Source organism: Hemicordylus capensis, chromosome 2 (genome assembly GCF_027244095.1).
Source record: "Hemicordylus capensis ecotype Gifberg chromosome 2, rHemCap1.1.pri, whole genome shotgun sequence".
NCBI lineage: Eukaryota > Metazoa > Chordata > Lepidosauria > Squamata > Cordylidae > Hemicordylus > Hemicordylus capensis.
In genome coordinates this window covers 349,294,003-349,311,579 of record NC_069658.1, presented here as the reverse complement: position 1 = coordinate 349,311,579, position 17,577 = coordinate 349,294,003, and the positions used below count along the sequence as shown (strand labels likewise).

At 40.4% G+C, this 17,577-nt stretch overlaps 1 protein-coding gene and 1 long non-coding RNA gene across 8 annotated transcripts in view; one reads left to right on the top strand and one right to left on the bottom strand.

Annotated features, from left to right (window-relative positions):
• Positions 1–17,577, bottom strand: part of LOC128345407 (core histone macro-H2A.1) — a 66,332-nt gene that overhangs the window by 6,824 nt on the left and 41,931 nt on the right. For 2 of the 7 annotated variants that reach the window (XM_053297283.1, XM_053297284.1), the window contains exons 5-10: positions 16,909–17,019; positions 10,078–10,177; positions 8,089–8,129; positions 7,903–7,993; positions 3,047–3,136; positions 540–714 (exon numbers count right to left, since the gene is read on the bottom strand). In XM_053297283.1, coding sequence (XP_053153258.1) covers positions 540–714; positions 3,047–3,136; positions 7,903–7,993; positions 8,089–8,129; positions 10,078–10,177; positions 16,909–17,019 — 608 coding nt within the window. The remainder of the gene's footprint in view (positions 1–539; positions 715–3,046; positions 3,137–7,902; positions 7,994–8,088; positions 8,130–10,077; positions 10,178–16,908; positions 17,020–17,577) is intronic. The other 5 variants (XM_053297285.1, XM_053297286.1, XM_053297288.1 and 2 more) reach the window with 5 other exon arrangements.
• Positions 4,728–10,886, top strand: LOC128345409 (uncharacterized). Its single transcript, XR_008316445.1, has 4 exons — positions 4,728–4,909; positions 5,962–6,034; positions 7,781–8,002; positions 10,729–10,886. It is a non-coding gene; the product is annotated as an uncharacterized LOC128345409 (long non-coding RNA).

Below are 17,577 nucleotides of genomic sequence, written 5' to 3'. Positions count from 1 at the left end.
TTTCTCTGGCTTAAATCACACACGGACAGCTACATACTTCTTAAAATTTTTCCTTGAAGCAGTCAATCATAAGACTAACAAAATCTTGAAAAGCATTATGTTGAAACAATGCCAGCTTTAACATAACCAGTCAAGGAAACAGCATGATTCTGTTTTACAGACTGCTCTGTCTGAAAACATGTTTTGCCCAACTTTTGCTCCGCATGAGTACTCTATTCCAATCTTCTATTATGTTTGCTCCTGCCTAAAATGATACAGCTCTTTCAGCTGTGAATGTATATGTTTGATCCCAGTGGTGAAATTGGGCAGGAATGGATAGATATGAAGAGCTGGCAAAATGCTAGGAACGTTCAGGGGGAAAACAAAACAAAACAAAACAAAACAAAACTTGTAATCCATCCCTGTTTGGGTGGTAAATCTACTAATTTTCTTGCAAATGGTCCATACTAAGTTGCAATATGAAACCGCTTCCAAGGGAAACTTTTCTGCCTATGTTTTTTTTTTTTTTTTTAAAGAAAATTTGAAAAGGCTAGTCTTACCTGCCACTTCCAATGGAAGGAAATGCAATTGATTTCAGCTTCTTCTCATCTGCCGCAGCTAAACAATTCTTCACTGTCTTCTCTAACAGCTCTTCACATTTGTCTGCCCCCCAAATGGGGCTGTTGCAATGGATCACAAACTTTGCAGGCAAGCCATGGCCTGCACTGACAACAGCTGGTAAGAAAGAAAAAGAGAATGTTGATTACAGTACTTAAATCTATTTAAAATATTGTCAGAATGTGAAATGTGATTTTAACTAGTGAAGAGTGTGATCAGATACTTCTTAAATCCAATGGACACTATGTCACATAAATTTTGATATCTAAGTAGATATGTATGTTTGTAGAGATTACCTGAGGAAATATAGACTGATAGACTAAACAACTAATCAATCCATCAATATCAAATGTTTCCATAAGAAAAAGGCTTAACTGGCAAGCACTGCAACAATTACTTTAAATTTAAGATTACAGTACAGTACTGCAGCCAAAGACTTATCTGATTAGATAAAGGCAGCATGTGAAATCATTTTCTTTTTTAAAAAACCTAACTTTCAGGTTTACACAATTACCTTAGGTTTTAATTTGCTGTTGTCTGTAGAAAGGATGCTTCTGTATTCATTATTAATTGCTTTACCTCAATGTGTACTTTTATTATTGCTCTGTTAACATTTGTGTCACAGCTTGCAGCCAGTATAAAAAGCTTATCTATTGAGAATAAGATTTGGGAAATAGGTATACTGTTTGAAATAATGGCCCACATTTTCTGTAGCACAGAAGTAGGGCTCCACTTTTGCAGAGTAGCTGCAACCCTAGCCCTGAAGGCTGTGTGACCTGCAGGGACATATTCCTTGCAGCGAAAAAGGCTTTTGGAGGAAGAGGAGAAAAGCAACAAGCACTCCCTGCTCTGCACACACTGTGCTGCAGAGCAAGGATGCAATACAGCTAGGCTCTTGCTGCTCTGCGAGGGCAGAGGCGTTCTTCGGCACTCAAAGTGCTGCAGAAGGCGTCAGCCATTGTGCCTCTCTTGTGGTAAATTTCAAACATATATGCTGTAGATACAGTGCCAATCATGTAAAGGAGTATATTACATTAAAGGTGTATTATGGATGAAGGAGCACACCAGGAACCACATACAAATGGGTACTCAAGCCTTTATGACGGAAGACCTTTTCCTTGTCCATCTATCATGTGACTGCACAAGTAACAAAACAAAGACCTATATTACTTTAAAAATTGGTAAAATACAAGAGATTATTAGCTGTCAGCATCCCCTGTATGTTTACCTTTGAAATACAGGTGGTGCCTATAAAAGTCCTGTGTGTGTCTAATAGCTTTATAACTCTTATCCTGAGACATAAACATGGAATTCTAAATCAGCATAAACAATTGACAAGTTACAATTGTGGGTGTCTGTACAATATACTTTTCCCCGTTCTCATTTCACTGCATTTCCTTTTTATTCTCTACTAGTTTTTTCAGGCCCGTTAAAATAACGGGCGCTAGGGGAGTTGTGCGCTCCGGGCCCCGCGCCACCATTCCCCCTCCCGCCGCCGTCAGCCTCCATGCTGCGGCCGGTCTCCCCGGCCGGGCAAGGGCCCCCCGCCACCGCTGGCCTCCCCTTTTCTGCTTCCCCCGCCGCCGCCTCACCATGTCCGGTGGCGGCGGCCGCAGCGGCTCTGCCGCCGCCTCAACCGGCTTCTTCCTCTCCCTTCTTTTTTCGACGGCCGGGCAAGACCCGCCGCCGCCTCTCCTCTCCCTGTGGCTGTTTCTGCGTCGGGGACGGTCCTGCTGCCATCCCCCCCGCGGTCAGGGTGGTCCGCCTCCCCCCCCTGCGGTCAGGCCGGTCCTGCCGCCGCCGCCTTTCCCTGCCCCGTCTTTCCCTGCTCCCTTTTCCCTTTTCCCTGCTCCCTCCGGGAGCCAACATGGCCGCCCGTGTCCCTGCGGCCGTATCTTTCTCGGACGTTCTGAGCATGCGCTCCGGCCGCAGGGACATGGGCGGACACTTTAGCTCTTTATTATAGAGGATCCCCCTATCTCTACATTAATCTTCAAAGTGGAATTCATGCTCTCTTATAATCTTAAATCCCCTGCTAACTTGGCAAAGAGGGACCTTTTAATGTGGTGATTCTCTGTATTTAGCAGGGGGAGAGTAACTGGCCCTATCTACCCCCAGCACAGTATCCCTCCAGTGACTGTTGCTGGTGTCTATCTTCTGTTTCTTTTTAGACTGTGAGCCCTTTGGGGACAGGGATCCATCTTATTTTTTATTATTTATCTGTGTATACCGCCCTGAGCCATTTTTGGAAGGGCGGTATAGAAATAAAATAAAATAAAATAAAACACACACACACACTCACACACACAGCCTGGAAGGCTATATTGACAGAATCTACACAAATAGTTTATCATATATAACTCTATCATAACTTTCAGAAGAATGAATTTCAGTCAAACCATTTTTCAATCCATGATACAAAGACATATTTCAGATATTTAAACTGCACCTCCTGCTGTGTCCAATGGTCCATTCTTTTTGCGAAGTTCAACAACAGCTTCCAGGAATTCTTTCCCGCCTTTTTTTTCCAAAGTGCTCCCTGTACAAAGACAGAGTTGTGACTGTTCCACATCTGAGAGAGCATTCCTCACTTCCAATAGTTATACATCTCAGATTTCTCTGATCAGATTTTTGGGGGACTGCAAAGTAAGATCTAAACCTTTGGGGACTACTCCAGAAGCAACTATTCTTTCTTTCCTTCTCTGTTTTCCAAGGTCACCCTCCCACATATTTTTACTCTGTCTTTAAAAAGTGTCCTGATGCCATTCCGATCGTCAACCAACAGGGCAATGATATTTCTAGCTGCTTCCTCTGCACCAGGTAGCAGACAGTGTTCCGGAGACCATGCTCATTCAATGTCACTTGGTTGATGGCATCAACTTTTTCCCTTAGGGGCCAAGATCCCCTTTCTGATACAGATTGCTTTAAAGACAAATTTGCCATAAGAAGAACTTGAAACTCACCTCATCTTCATCCCTGACCCCAACAGGTGGCCCCCGGGAGTGAAACAGTCTTGTGAGTGCAGCGGGCTGCTTTACTTGGCAAGTGCCCAGCTTGTTGAATCACCTTTAACCAAGAGGAAGAGCCTCAGAAATAAGGAGATTCTCTAGGGAACATATTCCTCCACTGAATTGCTTAACTACAGCTAAAGAAGCTTGACAATGCTGCTCTGTGAGAAAGGGAGCTGCATAGTTTCAAATACAGTTTACACAAAGGCAGTCCACCATTAAATGGTTTAGATCTTATTTTGCAGCTTTGCTCGAGTGCAGGAACAGAATGTAGCTCAAGATGTTTATTCCTAATTAAGCACCCAAATCACATTGCATTTTGCTTAACAAGTATACAAAGAGCAAGGCAAGGAGACAGTAACATTGATATTGAATTGATTCTGTATTGTATAAGTTACTTTGTAAATTGATTCCTGCAGCCTAATCATAACCATTTTTTACTTGGGAAGTGAAGCCGCATTTATCAATGGCACTCACAAGTATGCTTTGGATCAAAGCCTAAAGCTATATTCCTATACTTATCAATGAACTCAGTGAGACTTACTTCCAAGTAAACATGCATAAGATCAGGCTGTTAGTATTAAAAACCATAATACTGCTATACTTGGTGAAATTAATTCATTTTAGTGATATGGGGAAAGACGAGGAAGGGGGAACTGGAGTTTCTGGTGGAAGTGCACATATTATATGCTCAGTGAAATACATTTGTTCTTAGAGTCCTGTATTTAAAAGATACTAAGAATGTATTCTGTTTTGCTTAACATCACAGATTTATCTGGGCAGAATACTAACAAGATTAATTTTCCTGTGTAAGATGCAGAACAGGTTTTTACTAAGTGGTCTAACACATTCTCTAGGAGATGATAATTAGTTTAATGTGAATTAAAGATTGTTCTTTGTGCTTTGGAGCTCAATGTATACACAGGAATAATCAGCCCAGCAGTTGGTCTAAGGGCAGATGATGCTCTTACATTGTTAAGATTAAGTTTAAGCTAGACAGAAGACTGTCTACGACCAGTGGTTACTAAATTTCCTGAAAGAAAAGCAGTATACTGTATAAGCCTAATTTATACATTTGAATATTTTCAACAGTCAAGATACATGATTATCTTTACAGCAACTGAAGAAAAAACTTCTAGGGACAGTCGCATTGAAGGAATCTAATTCATGACTCAAGGCAACCTGGAAGGAAAAACTGCACTAGTTTAGCAAGGATGCTTGGCTATATTCTTGAAAAAAGAATATAATATTTGCTAGGAATGGGTGGTTAGCAGATACAGATTCTATGCAGCCATTCCAAAAAGGTGAAATTATTGGAACGTATATCTTCATTCATCTTGAACTACATTGAAATGGGTAACTGGCCGATTTCAGGAATGTACAATCATATTCTTTATAGCTTTTGCCTCTTATTATTCGTTTAATAGGAAAGTGGGATTTTTGCACAATTTAGCTTTGATTTATTGAGCTCTGTTTGTGAATTGTTTAAATACTTATTAATAACATTCATGACAACAGCTACCTTTCTTCCCTTAATTATTTGCCATCCTCTCTTGCACATCCATATAATATAGTAAGGCCAGGTTCAGACGAAATATGGAACCACGGGTCTAGCGTCTCCCTCCCGCCGTCTGTGTTCAGACCTACTGCAGTCTCACTGACCTGCAGTCAGCTAGGCTGCAGACAGGCAGGGGAGCTGGCTGTGTGGGCTTCCTTCTTTCCTGAAGGACAGCCCATGCAGCTGTAGCTAAGGTGGAGCTATCTCCCTCAACTCTGGTTTGAGGCGAAGGCTAACTGTGCTCCCCAGATCAGACGTACCTCAGTTGCTGCCGAAACACAGTTCATGGTGGCACAACTTAATGCAAATCAACAATAACAGATGGAGTTGGGGAGGGAAAACTAGGGGTCCATTTTCCCTTTTAACTCCAGTTCCCTGTGTTTGGACATTTGGCTAGCGAAACCGGGGGTAAAAACAAAGTGGATGTCCGGTTTCGTATTTCATCTGAACTCAGCCTATGTATTGCCGTTAGAAATGGCCCAAATCATTTGGGTGCCTATGGTTAAAAATCAAAGTGGCACATAATGCATGCTCAAAATACATATAATCCAAGCTGCTGTTTAACTTTACCTGAAAATGGGTTGGCCTTGATAGATTTTTTACTGTGATAGGACATTATACCAAATCTAAACTGGCAGGCATGTCATAGTTGAACTGTAATACTGCTAGCTAAATAATGGAATATTTTATTTAAACTATTACACTGTACTAGCAGGGCTTGTCATAAATGTTCTGCTTCAGAACTTCAGGTTAGTGGTTTCTTGGTCACAGGCATAAGTATGTGTGTTACTCCCACAGAATAAAGTCAGTATTTCATGCTCTCAACGCAGGCATTGGTATAATGGTGACAACAGCCTACGCAGAAATTCAGGTTTGTGAATTTTGCAAGATATTTCCCCAATATATACTGCTGTTAGAAAGGTCTTCATATGGATAAAAGTTAATCATTTAAAGCTAAGCACATGTGCATTTCTATTCTTTCTTCCAGCAATCAGAGGCAATTAGAAAATTGTATGTTACTAAATGCAAAAACCCAGGTTGTATTTAAGAGGTTTCCCCCCAAATCAGATACTTGATATAAAAGTATTTTTTTCCATAATAGATTAGCATCACCTTGTAGCTTCTCAGAAAAATTATTTTAAGATATAGGAATATTTTGCCTTTGACTCTCCATGTACACTTTTGCATAAGCCAGTCAGGCCACATTTCATGTTAAGTCATGTGGGAGAAGAGTAATGTGGATAGTCGGCTTAGCAGGCTAACAAAAATTGCATGTTTTTCTAAAGAGACATGCAGGAAGGTAAACTCAAAAATACCCAAAAGGAAAATGTTCCTTGTACTTTCTGAAGGAGTCCTACATCAATCTCATGCAGACATTCAGGATATATCAAAGTTGTAAATGCAAGACACACACTTGATAACTTGGAAGTCTAGAGATACACATCTCTATTTTCTGGATTGTTCTTTACATGTGTCTTAAGACTGCATGTGGGAAATATAACCAGCTAAATGGCCCTCAAGGAGCCTCTTAATAAACTTTTTCTTTCAAAAAAAAAAAGGCTAACTTGTTTGGACTTTGGTTGCATAAATTGCCTCTATGAAATAACAGTGCTGGTTCTATAGTTTGCTATAGAAAACTCCTTCTAAATTAATAGTAAAGCAATGCTCCTGGTAGTAAGGAACCTGGTGTTGATGGTTAACAAAAGTTGATTGCACATGGTCATTCAAAAATCCAGATTACTATTACTGGCAACATATTTAATTTTTGAATAATTCATCTCTCCTTTCCTTTTCACTACGTACTGTAACTATGATTATATCGATCCAATTTGTTTTAAAAGCCAGCAACAGGTGTTTAGGACTAAATACCTAATCCTGACCAAAAAAGAGAAAAGAAAAGAAAAGAAAAAGGAAAGAAAAAGAAAAAAGGAATATGGGAGTTCGTTCCAGAATTCCCAGGGCTACTACAGCTCAGACCTTAAAAACAAGGCCTTTTAACAAGTGTGAGGGCATATCCATACTATAAACACCCATACTGAGTATAAGTCCATGTAACTGTTACATCTTCTCCCAACTAATTCTGTGAATGTATCTCTGAATGAGATCTCTAGCCCCCTGCACAGAACTACAGTTTCCAAGGTTCCCTGGAGACAGGGGATAACAATCAAGCTAGTTTAAATTTGTAGTGCAGATATGCTCAGAGAAGAAAACATCCCTGATTCCTCCTTATCTGACAGGCATTGCTACTGCACCATTGACATTGGCATGTTTATATTAGTACTGTATGTCAAGATGTTGCAAAATATAAAATGTTTAAAAACATTAAATTTTAAAAAAAGAATTCTGGAACGAACTCCCATATTCCTTTTTTCTTTCTTTTCTTTTTTCTTTTTTGGTCAGGATTAGGTATTTAGTCCTAAACACCTGTTGCTGGCTTTTAAAAAATTTAAATTAAAAAGAAAAGAAAAGGGCATATCTGCTCACACACATGGCTACTAATATCAATAGTGCTATTATGCAGGAAAGATTCTAGAAAGTCTGATTTTTTTGTACATTCCAGATTTTGCTTAGGAAGGCATTTTGTCCTAATTAAATGAATGTTTGGTATTTATTCTAGTTAACATTGGGCTAGACTGCTGGAAGTGAGAAAAGAATGCAGAGGTGAGCAGGGACAAGCTTGTTGCTGCTGATTGGTCATGCATACACATACAAACTCTGCGGTACTGTACTCTCCATTACCTACTTCACCACCGATGTAGAAGTCAGAGTTTGTCGGGTGAACGACAGCATCACTGTCGATCGTGGCAATGTCAGCCTGAACAACTTGCAACTACAACAGGTAAACAAATGTATATCAACCATGTTGGTCAGAGACCCAGAACAGGATCTACAGTTATGCATGTACCAACATTCTGTTTATCCTACCTTTCGATTCCAAAACGTGTACCATGAGCAACAGCCAAAATCTGTGTACAGGTGTGTATTGAGAAAGGAGGGGAGGTGTAAGAATGATGTAGAGAAGCATCAAACATATCAATGTGCAGCATTTGACCAAGACAAAGACATTAAAAGCATTTCAAAACATGTGAGAAGCTAGCACCTCTTTGCAGAAACCTGTAAAACTGGGGTCTCATAGAGCATGACGATAAGAACATTCAGTGTGTCTTTTATGAAACCATTCCGGATCATCAAGCCCCCCAAAAATGCAAGTTTCTCCATTTTGACAATTAATAAACACAATGCATATTTTTCTTTTTTTTTCTGAAGAAAACATCTTAATTATACTGGGAATAAGTCATGATTCAGCCAATGTATATGTTTATAAGTGCTATTGAAATCTATGCGTTGCTTAACACGCCTTTAGAAATAAGCAATTTTAAAAGTGCTTAAGATTGGCTGGATTGATCCTACTGTACCACTTGCCCTGTGTAATTAGAAACAAGTGTTAATTTTCTAATTTAAATCTTTAAACTATGTTGCTTGAATTTATATGAAGTGTTTTTCTCTAATCTTTGATAAATGACTTATAACATTTATCTTGATGTCTATCATTTTCATATTTAAATATGCCGGTAACCAGAGAAATAAAGTATACAATATTTAATAGTATACAATATTTTTTTTTGTGAAATTAGGTTTTAGTACAGTTTTCTTATGCCTTATTTTAATTACAATTTTAATTGTAATCTACCCAGAGATGCAAGTTTTGAGCAGTATAGAAATATTTTAAATAAATAAATATCAAATAAAATTATGTCACTATCCATAAAATTAACAGGTTATTAGAATTAAATTCACTGGGTGGTATGCAGAAAAGTTAATTATGACTAAGTACCACCACAATCAACACTGTAGGACAAGTTATTTGCAGTTAACCAAAGTTCCATTATTTTCAATGGGGCACTGTCATGACTAACTTTCTTGATACAACCCTTTGTTACATTAAGACAACGAGGCGGGTCTCACGATCCGTGAGACCCGCTTTTGTAAGAACTGCGGGGAGACTGGGCTAAGCCCGGTCTCCCCACAGACGAGCGGGCAGGGAGCCCTGGGCAGCTGGATTGGCCACCCACACGATGGTCGGCTCCATGATGGGGGAGACCCCCGAGCCGGGAGGCGGCTTTTTGCCTCCCGGCCGGGGGTCTACTCGTGAGTAGGCACGGCGCAAAGCCGCACTGCGGCTACTCACGAGCCTAAAAAGCAGGTTTGCTGGAGCGCTTGCTCCGCAAACCTGCTTTTTAGCAGGGGTTCCAGAGTGGGTTTGCTGCTCCAGAACCACCGGGCTCAGCTGCGAGGCTAGCCCAATTTTTGCTGATTGTCAGAATCGCCCCAATATGAAGCATAATTAAAAGAACAGATATGGAATAACAAGCTATTCTATAACATTATCTAGATTTATATTGTTAAATATATTTATATTGTTAAATATATAACTAGCATGGACATTGTACCATTAAAATAATATTTGTTTTAGGAACTTGACTGAATTACCCTTGGAAATAGGGAAAGAAGATGGGAACCTCTAATAGTTGACAGTCATCTGTTTTTATGAATTTCTGCATCTACCCTTAATAACAATGAAAACAATATCCTATTATCAGAATGGAGAAACTACTTATTTTATAAGCAACTTGATGATTTTATATATAACTATTTTAATCCCCAAAGAATCAATATAAGAAATATCCCCAAAAGAACTAACAGTCACATTTTTTTATTATGGAAAATATTTAAGTGACATAAATTTTGCAATAGTCAACATGTAACTATTATCTATGGAAAACTAGAAATATAATAATGGTCCCAGAATGCTCTTTGAGGACTTAGAAAATTGGAATGTATTACACAACAATAAAGTGAGGATTCCATAATTTCCATGTGACTGTTAGTTATGGCAGCCCATTCCCCATTTACCTAGATCATCTTTAAGGTCAATGTCAGCATTGGTGGGATTGATAATGGCCTCCACTTCGAAGCCGGCTAAATTACTGATTTCACTGTGAATAAGGTTCAGCTGAAAAGAAAAGCATGGGGTGGGAAATAACAACAAGACAGTTGGGAAATCACAGAGAAGCTGCAGAAAAGTAAGATTTGCAACGCAGATGGGGAGGGCATCACTGCAAACAAATGTGCAAAATAAATGGTGAGTCACAGAGAAGAGTATTGGTAAATAATACAAGCAAAACAGAACAGGTTTCAAACCCAAGACTCAAACAGGATTCTGTACATGGAAAGGAACCCCATTTGCTGGGTGAGAGATTAGTTTATCAAGGTCCAATGCCAGATTTCTCTCCGTCTGCAAGAGGATGGTATTAGATCTCTAGCAGCTGTGCTAGCATCTTCCTATGGGTGATTACTGACTTCCGTTTTACTGCATTTATCTGTTTACACTGAATTAAGAAGATGCTACCGTCAGACAGGTTTGTTAAGTATGGTTTCTTGTTGTTGAAAACAGAGGAGGGCAGTTTGTTTTTCGCTTGTGTCTATACATGTACATGTATGTGTGTTTCTGATGGGTACATATACCTTTTAAAAAAAATAATCTGTTTTGTTTTTTAAACAAAGTCTTACCACTTGACAGGATGCTACATGCAACAACCCAGGGATGAGAAAGCTCACACACAAGCTCCACATTCAATCACAATTCATGTATCTAATTTTGATCTATGAAAGCTTAAACGGTTTGTACCCTATATACAACTTAAAGTCCATCTCTTGCTTTACGTTTCTGCATGATTATTATTAATTATCTGAGAGGAACCTTCTGACTCTATGAAAAAAAGCTATCTGAAAACAGAAAACTAGTGCACTAGAGGAAGGATTAACCTAGAGGCCATCTTCCTAACAGGCTAGCTCTCCAAGGGTAAGAGGTTTTTGCATTCTCAGATTGAGCAATTCCAAGAGAGTTATACAAGGTGATTGTTCTGTTTTATACATAGACAACTCCTTAGAGAGGTACACTTCACTGTCACAAGGTTGTAAACAATTGATTTACACATCATTGTAGGGTTGTAAACAATTTATAATTGACTGATCTGGGCTGGGCAATATGCCATTGCCATTGGGATTTTTTGTTTGTTTGTCCTGTCTTTCAACACAAGGGCATGGCCTGACTTTTCTTTCTTTCTCTTTTTGCGTGTGTGTGTGTGTGTGTGTGTGTGTGTGTGTGTGTGTGTGATCCAAAATGCTTCCACTGTATCACCATATTCTGGGTACTTTGGCACATAACTATGTTGACTTTGTCATAAACTGATTTATTCCTACAGACCTACACAACTAACATTGTTTTTGTCCTGGATTAGAACATAGGAGAACTATCTCAAGTAATTTTGTGAACAAGGAAAACCAAACCAAGGAAAGTCAGTGGCACTTATGCCCCACTGAACTCATGGGACAGGATAGTCACAACCGAAATTGTGACTATCACAGAGTGGGACTCCTGTGATTTCCCCATTGTCATGGACGGATCACCATCTGGTTATTGGCAGCCAGTGTATCTCCATATGGAAGATCTATGGGGGCAGAAGTGGCAAAGTAGGTGAATGGAGCACAAATGGAGAAAGACTCAGCTCGAATCTGACAGATTACGACATAGAGCACATTTAAAGATCTATGCCCAGGCAATATGTGCGGAAAAGAAGCCGTTCTTTTCTGCACCTATTGCATCTGCGAGTTCACGTCCAGCAGAGTTGTTCAGGGTTGTGAGGGGGCTAAAATGTACTCCCCCTTCCTTGAATCAGAATTTGGAGCCATCAGTTACCTGCTGTGATGTGTTTAAAAAGGGTTTTTGAAGATAAAATATCCCGTATTTGGGCCAACTTAGATGGGGACTCCACAATTAATTCAGTGTCTGAATTGGAGGTGTCCAGTACTCCTCTTATGTGGTTCAACTGGATTGGTTTCAGTCTGTGACTCCTGAGGATGTAGACAAGCTGCTTGGAGCGATCAGGCCTACCACTTGTTCTCTTGTCCCTTGTCCAACATGGCCTGTTCTATCCAGCAGGGAGGCCTGGTAGAAATCATAAATGCTTCTCTGAGGGAGGGCAGGATGCCTCCTTGTCTTAAGGAGGCAATTATTAGACCTATTCTAAAGAAGCCTGCATTAGATCCCTAGAGTTGAACAACTATAGGCCTGTTTCCAACCTCTCATGGTGGAAAAAGTAATTGAGAGGGTGTTGGCCTTTCAGCTCCAGATGGTCTTGGAGGAAACTGATTATCTAGACCCATTTCATACTGGCTTTCGGGATGGGGACTGCCTTGGTCGGCCTGATGGATGATCTCCAACTGGGAATTGACAGAGGAAGTGTGACTTTGTTGGTCCTTTTGGATCTCTCAGTGGCTTTTGATACGATTGACCATAGTATCCTTCTGGAATGTCTGAGAATGTTGGGGGGTGGGAGGCACTGTTTTACAGTGGTTCCAATCCTACTTCTCAGAAAGATTACAGTATGGTGTCGATTGGAAGCTGTTGCTCTTTGAAAACTGAGCTGATGCATGGTGTCCCTCAGGGCTCCATACTGTCTCCAATGCTCTTTAACATCTACATGAAACCGCTGGGAGAGATCATCAGAGGATTTCGTGCGGGGTGTTATCAGTATGCTGATGACATCCAGATCTACTTCTCCATGTCAACATCATCAGGAGATGGCATAACGTCCTTAAATGCCTGCCTGGAAGCAGTAATGGGCTGGATAATGGAGAATAAGCTGAGACTGAATCCAGATAAGACGGAGCTACTTATTGTGCGAGGTCAGAACTCCAGAGATGAGTTTGATCTACCGGTTTGAGATGGAGTCACACTTCCCCAAAAGGAACAGGTTCTCAGTCTGGGAGTACTTCTGGATCCACACCTCTCCCTGGTATCTCAGGTTGAGGCAGTGGCCAGAGGAGCTTATTATGAGCTTCGGCTGATACCATTTCTTGAGATGAACGATTTCAGCTGCGTCCATTTCTTGAGATGAACGATTTCAAAACAGTGGTACATCTGCTGGTAACCTCCAGGCTTGACTTCTGCAATGTGCTCTATGTGGGGTTGCCTTTGTACATAGTCCGGGAACTCTAGTTGGTACAGAATGCAACAGCCAGGTTGGTCTCTGCGTCATCTTGGAGAGACCACATCACTCTGTTGCTGATAGAGCTACACTGGCTGCCAATAGTTTTCCGGGCAAAATACAAAGTGGTGGTTATAACCTATAAAGCCTTAAATGGCTTAGCTGGGAATTTAAGAGAACATCTTCTTCATTATGAGCCCCACCGCTCATTGAGGTCGTCTGGAGAGGTCCGTCCCCAGTTGCCGCCAGCTCAGCTGGTGGCTACACGGGGACAGGCCTTCTTGGTTTCTGCCCAGAGACTGTTGAATGCGCTTCCTACTGAAATACAATCCTCCCCATCTCTGACAACTTTTAATAAGCATTTGAAAACTCACCTCTTCTCCCAAGCTTTTTAAATTTTCAGATTTTCTAAATCTGTGGTTGATTTTTAAATTGTTTTAAGTTTTTTGTATATGTTTTTAACTTGTTTTATGTTATTGTTAACCACCCAGAGATGAAAGTTTGATAAATAAATAAATAAATCTCAATAGTAAAGCATGGTGGGGGGGGGATACAGGTTTTGCTCTATAGATAATTTTGGCAATATTGAATCTAAAAATGCACAATGAAAAATAATAGTTTTTGTATATTTAAACAAAAGAAAAGTGCCAAAAAGGATCAGTATGCAATTTGGGTAGCCTCAAAGTGGAAACTCAGATTTAATTGAATTAAAGGAGCTATCCAAGGAGAAGGCTGCTTGGACCATCATAGATATAGGCAAAAAGAAACAAAAAAGCCTTTAGTACTGAATATCATCTTGGATAAAAAGTTATGGACATATTTTCTGAATTAGAATGGACTATGCAAAGGCCTGATTTTAAACATCATCTGAGACATGTTAATTTTATACACTTCTATGCTTTCCCATACAATGTTGTTTGAGCCTTGTGTTTGATGACAAGGAACTGGTGTTCAAAAAGAAAGAGGTGGGGGGAGAAAAAGAAAAATAAGAGTCAACTAACACTGAAGCAGTGACATTCAGGGAGGGATTCATGATATACTATAAAGCTGAGGAAACCTAATTGCTGTATGTTAATCCTCTTTAATTTTTGGTCCTCACAAGTGTCAATATGCTAAAGGAGCACTTAGCAAATACAGACCATTATTATTTTTCAGTTTCAGTAGCAGAAAGACAGGGAGGGGTGCTTGACCCTCTCTACAACCTTTTTTTCATTCCAAATAACCCTCAAGCAACTTTTGCTATTGCAGGGTTCCAGTTGCATATTTCCTGGTTAGAATCCTATGGGGGTAAAAGCTGCATGGGGAGAGAGGTCTGGAGCAGAGGAATGGCGGGCAGAAAATATGGTGGGCAGAGAAAGGCAAGAATTTAAGCACCCCATTGTGTCCTTGCCCTACCTTTTCCCCACAACAGCATACCTTTTTCTCATAACAGATTCTTATTTTAACAAACAGCATCAGTGTTTGTTATGCAAACACCTTTCTTGCAGGTGTTTGTGTGGCCACGGAAGCAGGGCAGAAGCCACCACTGTGGTGACACTTAGGGCAAATTCACACATGCAAGCTGTGCAGCTATATGACCACACAGTGAAATACAGATATGAGCCGGCCCATGTTTGGAGCTAACTGTAATAATGTTAGTGGCTGTGGAAGCTGGAAAAGTGCAACATGAGCCATGGAAATGCCTACTAGCTACCACAGTACCCTATCAAGTTCATACTTATGTCCCTCTAAGATGCCCAAAGCCTTGTAATTCCCTTAATATCATCCATGCCTACTACCAGGAGCCTGAGAGAGCAGTTTTGGCTAGAATGTTAAATTGCTGGTAATAGGCCCAGAGGACAACACGCCTAAGGCTGCTTTGGAATCAGGGAGTACAACACCACTTCTGCGAGGGAAAAATCACATCAGGTGTCTTAAGTTCACACGTGGCTATTTCACCACACACAAATGCATTGGAAAGAACATCTTCCAGTGGGTTTACTGGGATTCACTATTAAACCGATTATAATTTTAATTTCACTCAGTATAAAATTATACTCAGATAAATACACTCAGTGCAGTTTAGGAAGTTGGAAATATCAAAGAAGCAGCCTAATTACTTGTCCATTCATTCATCCTGTCAATCTAATACATATGGAGCAGGTTCCAAACCGCTACTTTAGGCCCATCCAAATGCATGGCCAATGGGCATTCTTAAAAATGCCATATTTCTCTGCCATGTCACAGTTTGCTTTTGAAAACCCCTCAGTTTCAAAACCAGTATGCTGTGTGGTATGAGGAGCTGGAGTTTGAGGAACAGAATTCCTAAATCTTCTAGTGTACATGGACCCACCAGCATAATCACTGGATCTTGGTCATATTATGAATACTTTACATACTCACTTATGACAATAACCCCCTAATTGCACAGTAAGCCACATTAATTCATATATCATTATTCATAAACAAGCATGCAATTTCCTAAGAATAACTAGAACCAAACATAGTTTCTATATTTGACGGATGTAGATTGGCAAAGTATTAGGCTCATCTTCATATAAGAATAAAAATGGTAAATAGTAGATAGACAAAATACATTATACAAATTGAAAGGCAACTAATACAAAATGCTAAATTGAATATTTCCCAGTAAGCCTTCTCTAAGCTCAAAGGAAAATATGATTTTGAATGTAAACTGAATGTATACCAGCTGTCTTTTCAAGCTACTTTTATTCAATGGAAGAAGATAACATTATTTCAGCATGAAAAAAATAATATACCAAACAAATACATGCTTACTAAGACAGCAAAATGAATCAATCAGTTGTGACATATAACTGAATGCCAGTTTTAGATGTTTTCTCACTGTAGTGCTGGCTTAAGATCAGTTTTGTGACAATGTGCCAGCAAGGTGGCTGGTACAGTCTTTTCTAAGCTCATGGACTGAGAGCAGAATGACATATCAAGAAGTAGACAAGAATCCCACATATAACTTGTAACACTCGTGTGGAAGGAAGGCTTGCCACAGAATGCTGAAGGGTGTGAGTCCCTTCCCTCACCCACCAATTCTCTCTTTCCATCCCTTCCTGTAGTTCTTTCCTCTCCAGCCAGACATTTATTCTCTGAACTCACTTGGGGGGGAAAGGTGGAGGCCTGAGCAGAGAGAATCAGCGGATGTGGGAAGGTTAAGTATCTCCTTGTCAATTCACCCCTATAAATGCCCCCGCTCCGCTGTAGTAGCTCTCTTGGGCTTGATTGTGCTTCCCTTCCCTTTCAGTCAATACTGACAATTTGATTAGCTGGCTCAGAAGGGGCAAGGCTGCATCATTCTTAATTTCTTTTTCTTCATGCACTCAGGGTTGCTTTTATTTTCTCTCCCATTAATTTCTCTCCAGTCTCCCCCCACCCCGCCAAAGCATCCTCTCTTGCTCCCCTCCTGTTCTGCAGCAACATTTGCCTGGAATTCAAGGGTTTTGATATTAAATCCCTTATTCTGTTAATATATATTTTGTACAAGCTGCCATTTTGCAACTGGTTCTGCCTCCCCAAGTCACCATTTTGTGACTAGCTCCACCTCTCCAGGCCACTATTTTATGCTGGTAGCTCCCAGGGCTCTGGCAATTTAAAAAAGTAGTTCCCAGAACTCAAGTCTGCCCACCCTCGCCATAACAAACACTGTATATAAAAATATTTTGAAGAAAATGTGCAAACCTACCTTTTGCCCAAGAAATAGGCTTTTCGTGGACAGGACAGTGAACCCATCAGTGGGGGTACCTTCTGTTGTGCTGTCAGCACTTGCTGATTTGCTGACTTCTCCCTGTTTCTTCTCATGCAAAATAAACAAAGAATAAACTAGTGAACCCAACATTATGCAGACAAATAATAGTACCAATGAAGTTCCCACATAGAGAGAAAGTGTGAAAGAACCATTTGTATATTGTCCATAACCCACACAGCCTCAAGCCATTGGGAGCTTGTCAAGCCATCCACTCAGTGTGGGCAGACCTAGGAACATAGGAAGCTGCCATATACCGAGTCAGGCCACTGGTCTATCTAGCTCAGTATATTGTGTACCCAGACTGGCAGCAGCTTCTCCAAGGTTGCAGTCAGGAGAGTCTCTCAGCAATATCTTGGAGATGCCAGAGATTGAACTTGGAACCTTCTTCATACAAGCATGCACATGCTCTGCCCTGAGCGGCCCCATCCCGAGGGGAATATCTTACAGTGATCACACGTACTCCCATTCCAATGCAACCAGGGTGGACCCTGCTTAGCAAAGGGGACAATTTATGCTTGCTAACACAAGATCAGCTCAGAAGAGTATACACACTTATTTGTAATGCTCCTGCTCCATGCCTCAACAAAGAGATGGAGCTAGTGACTA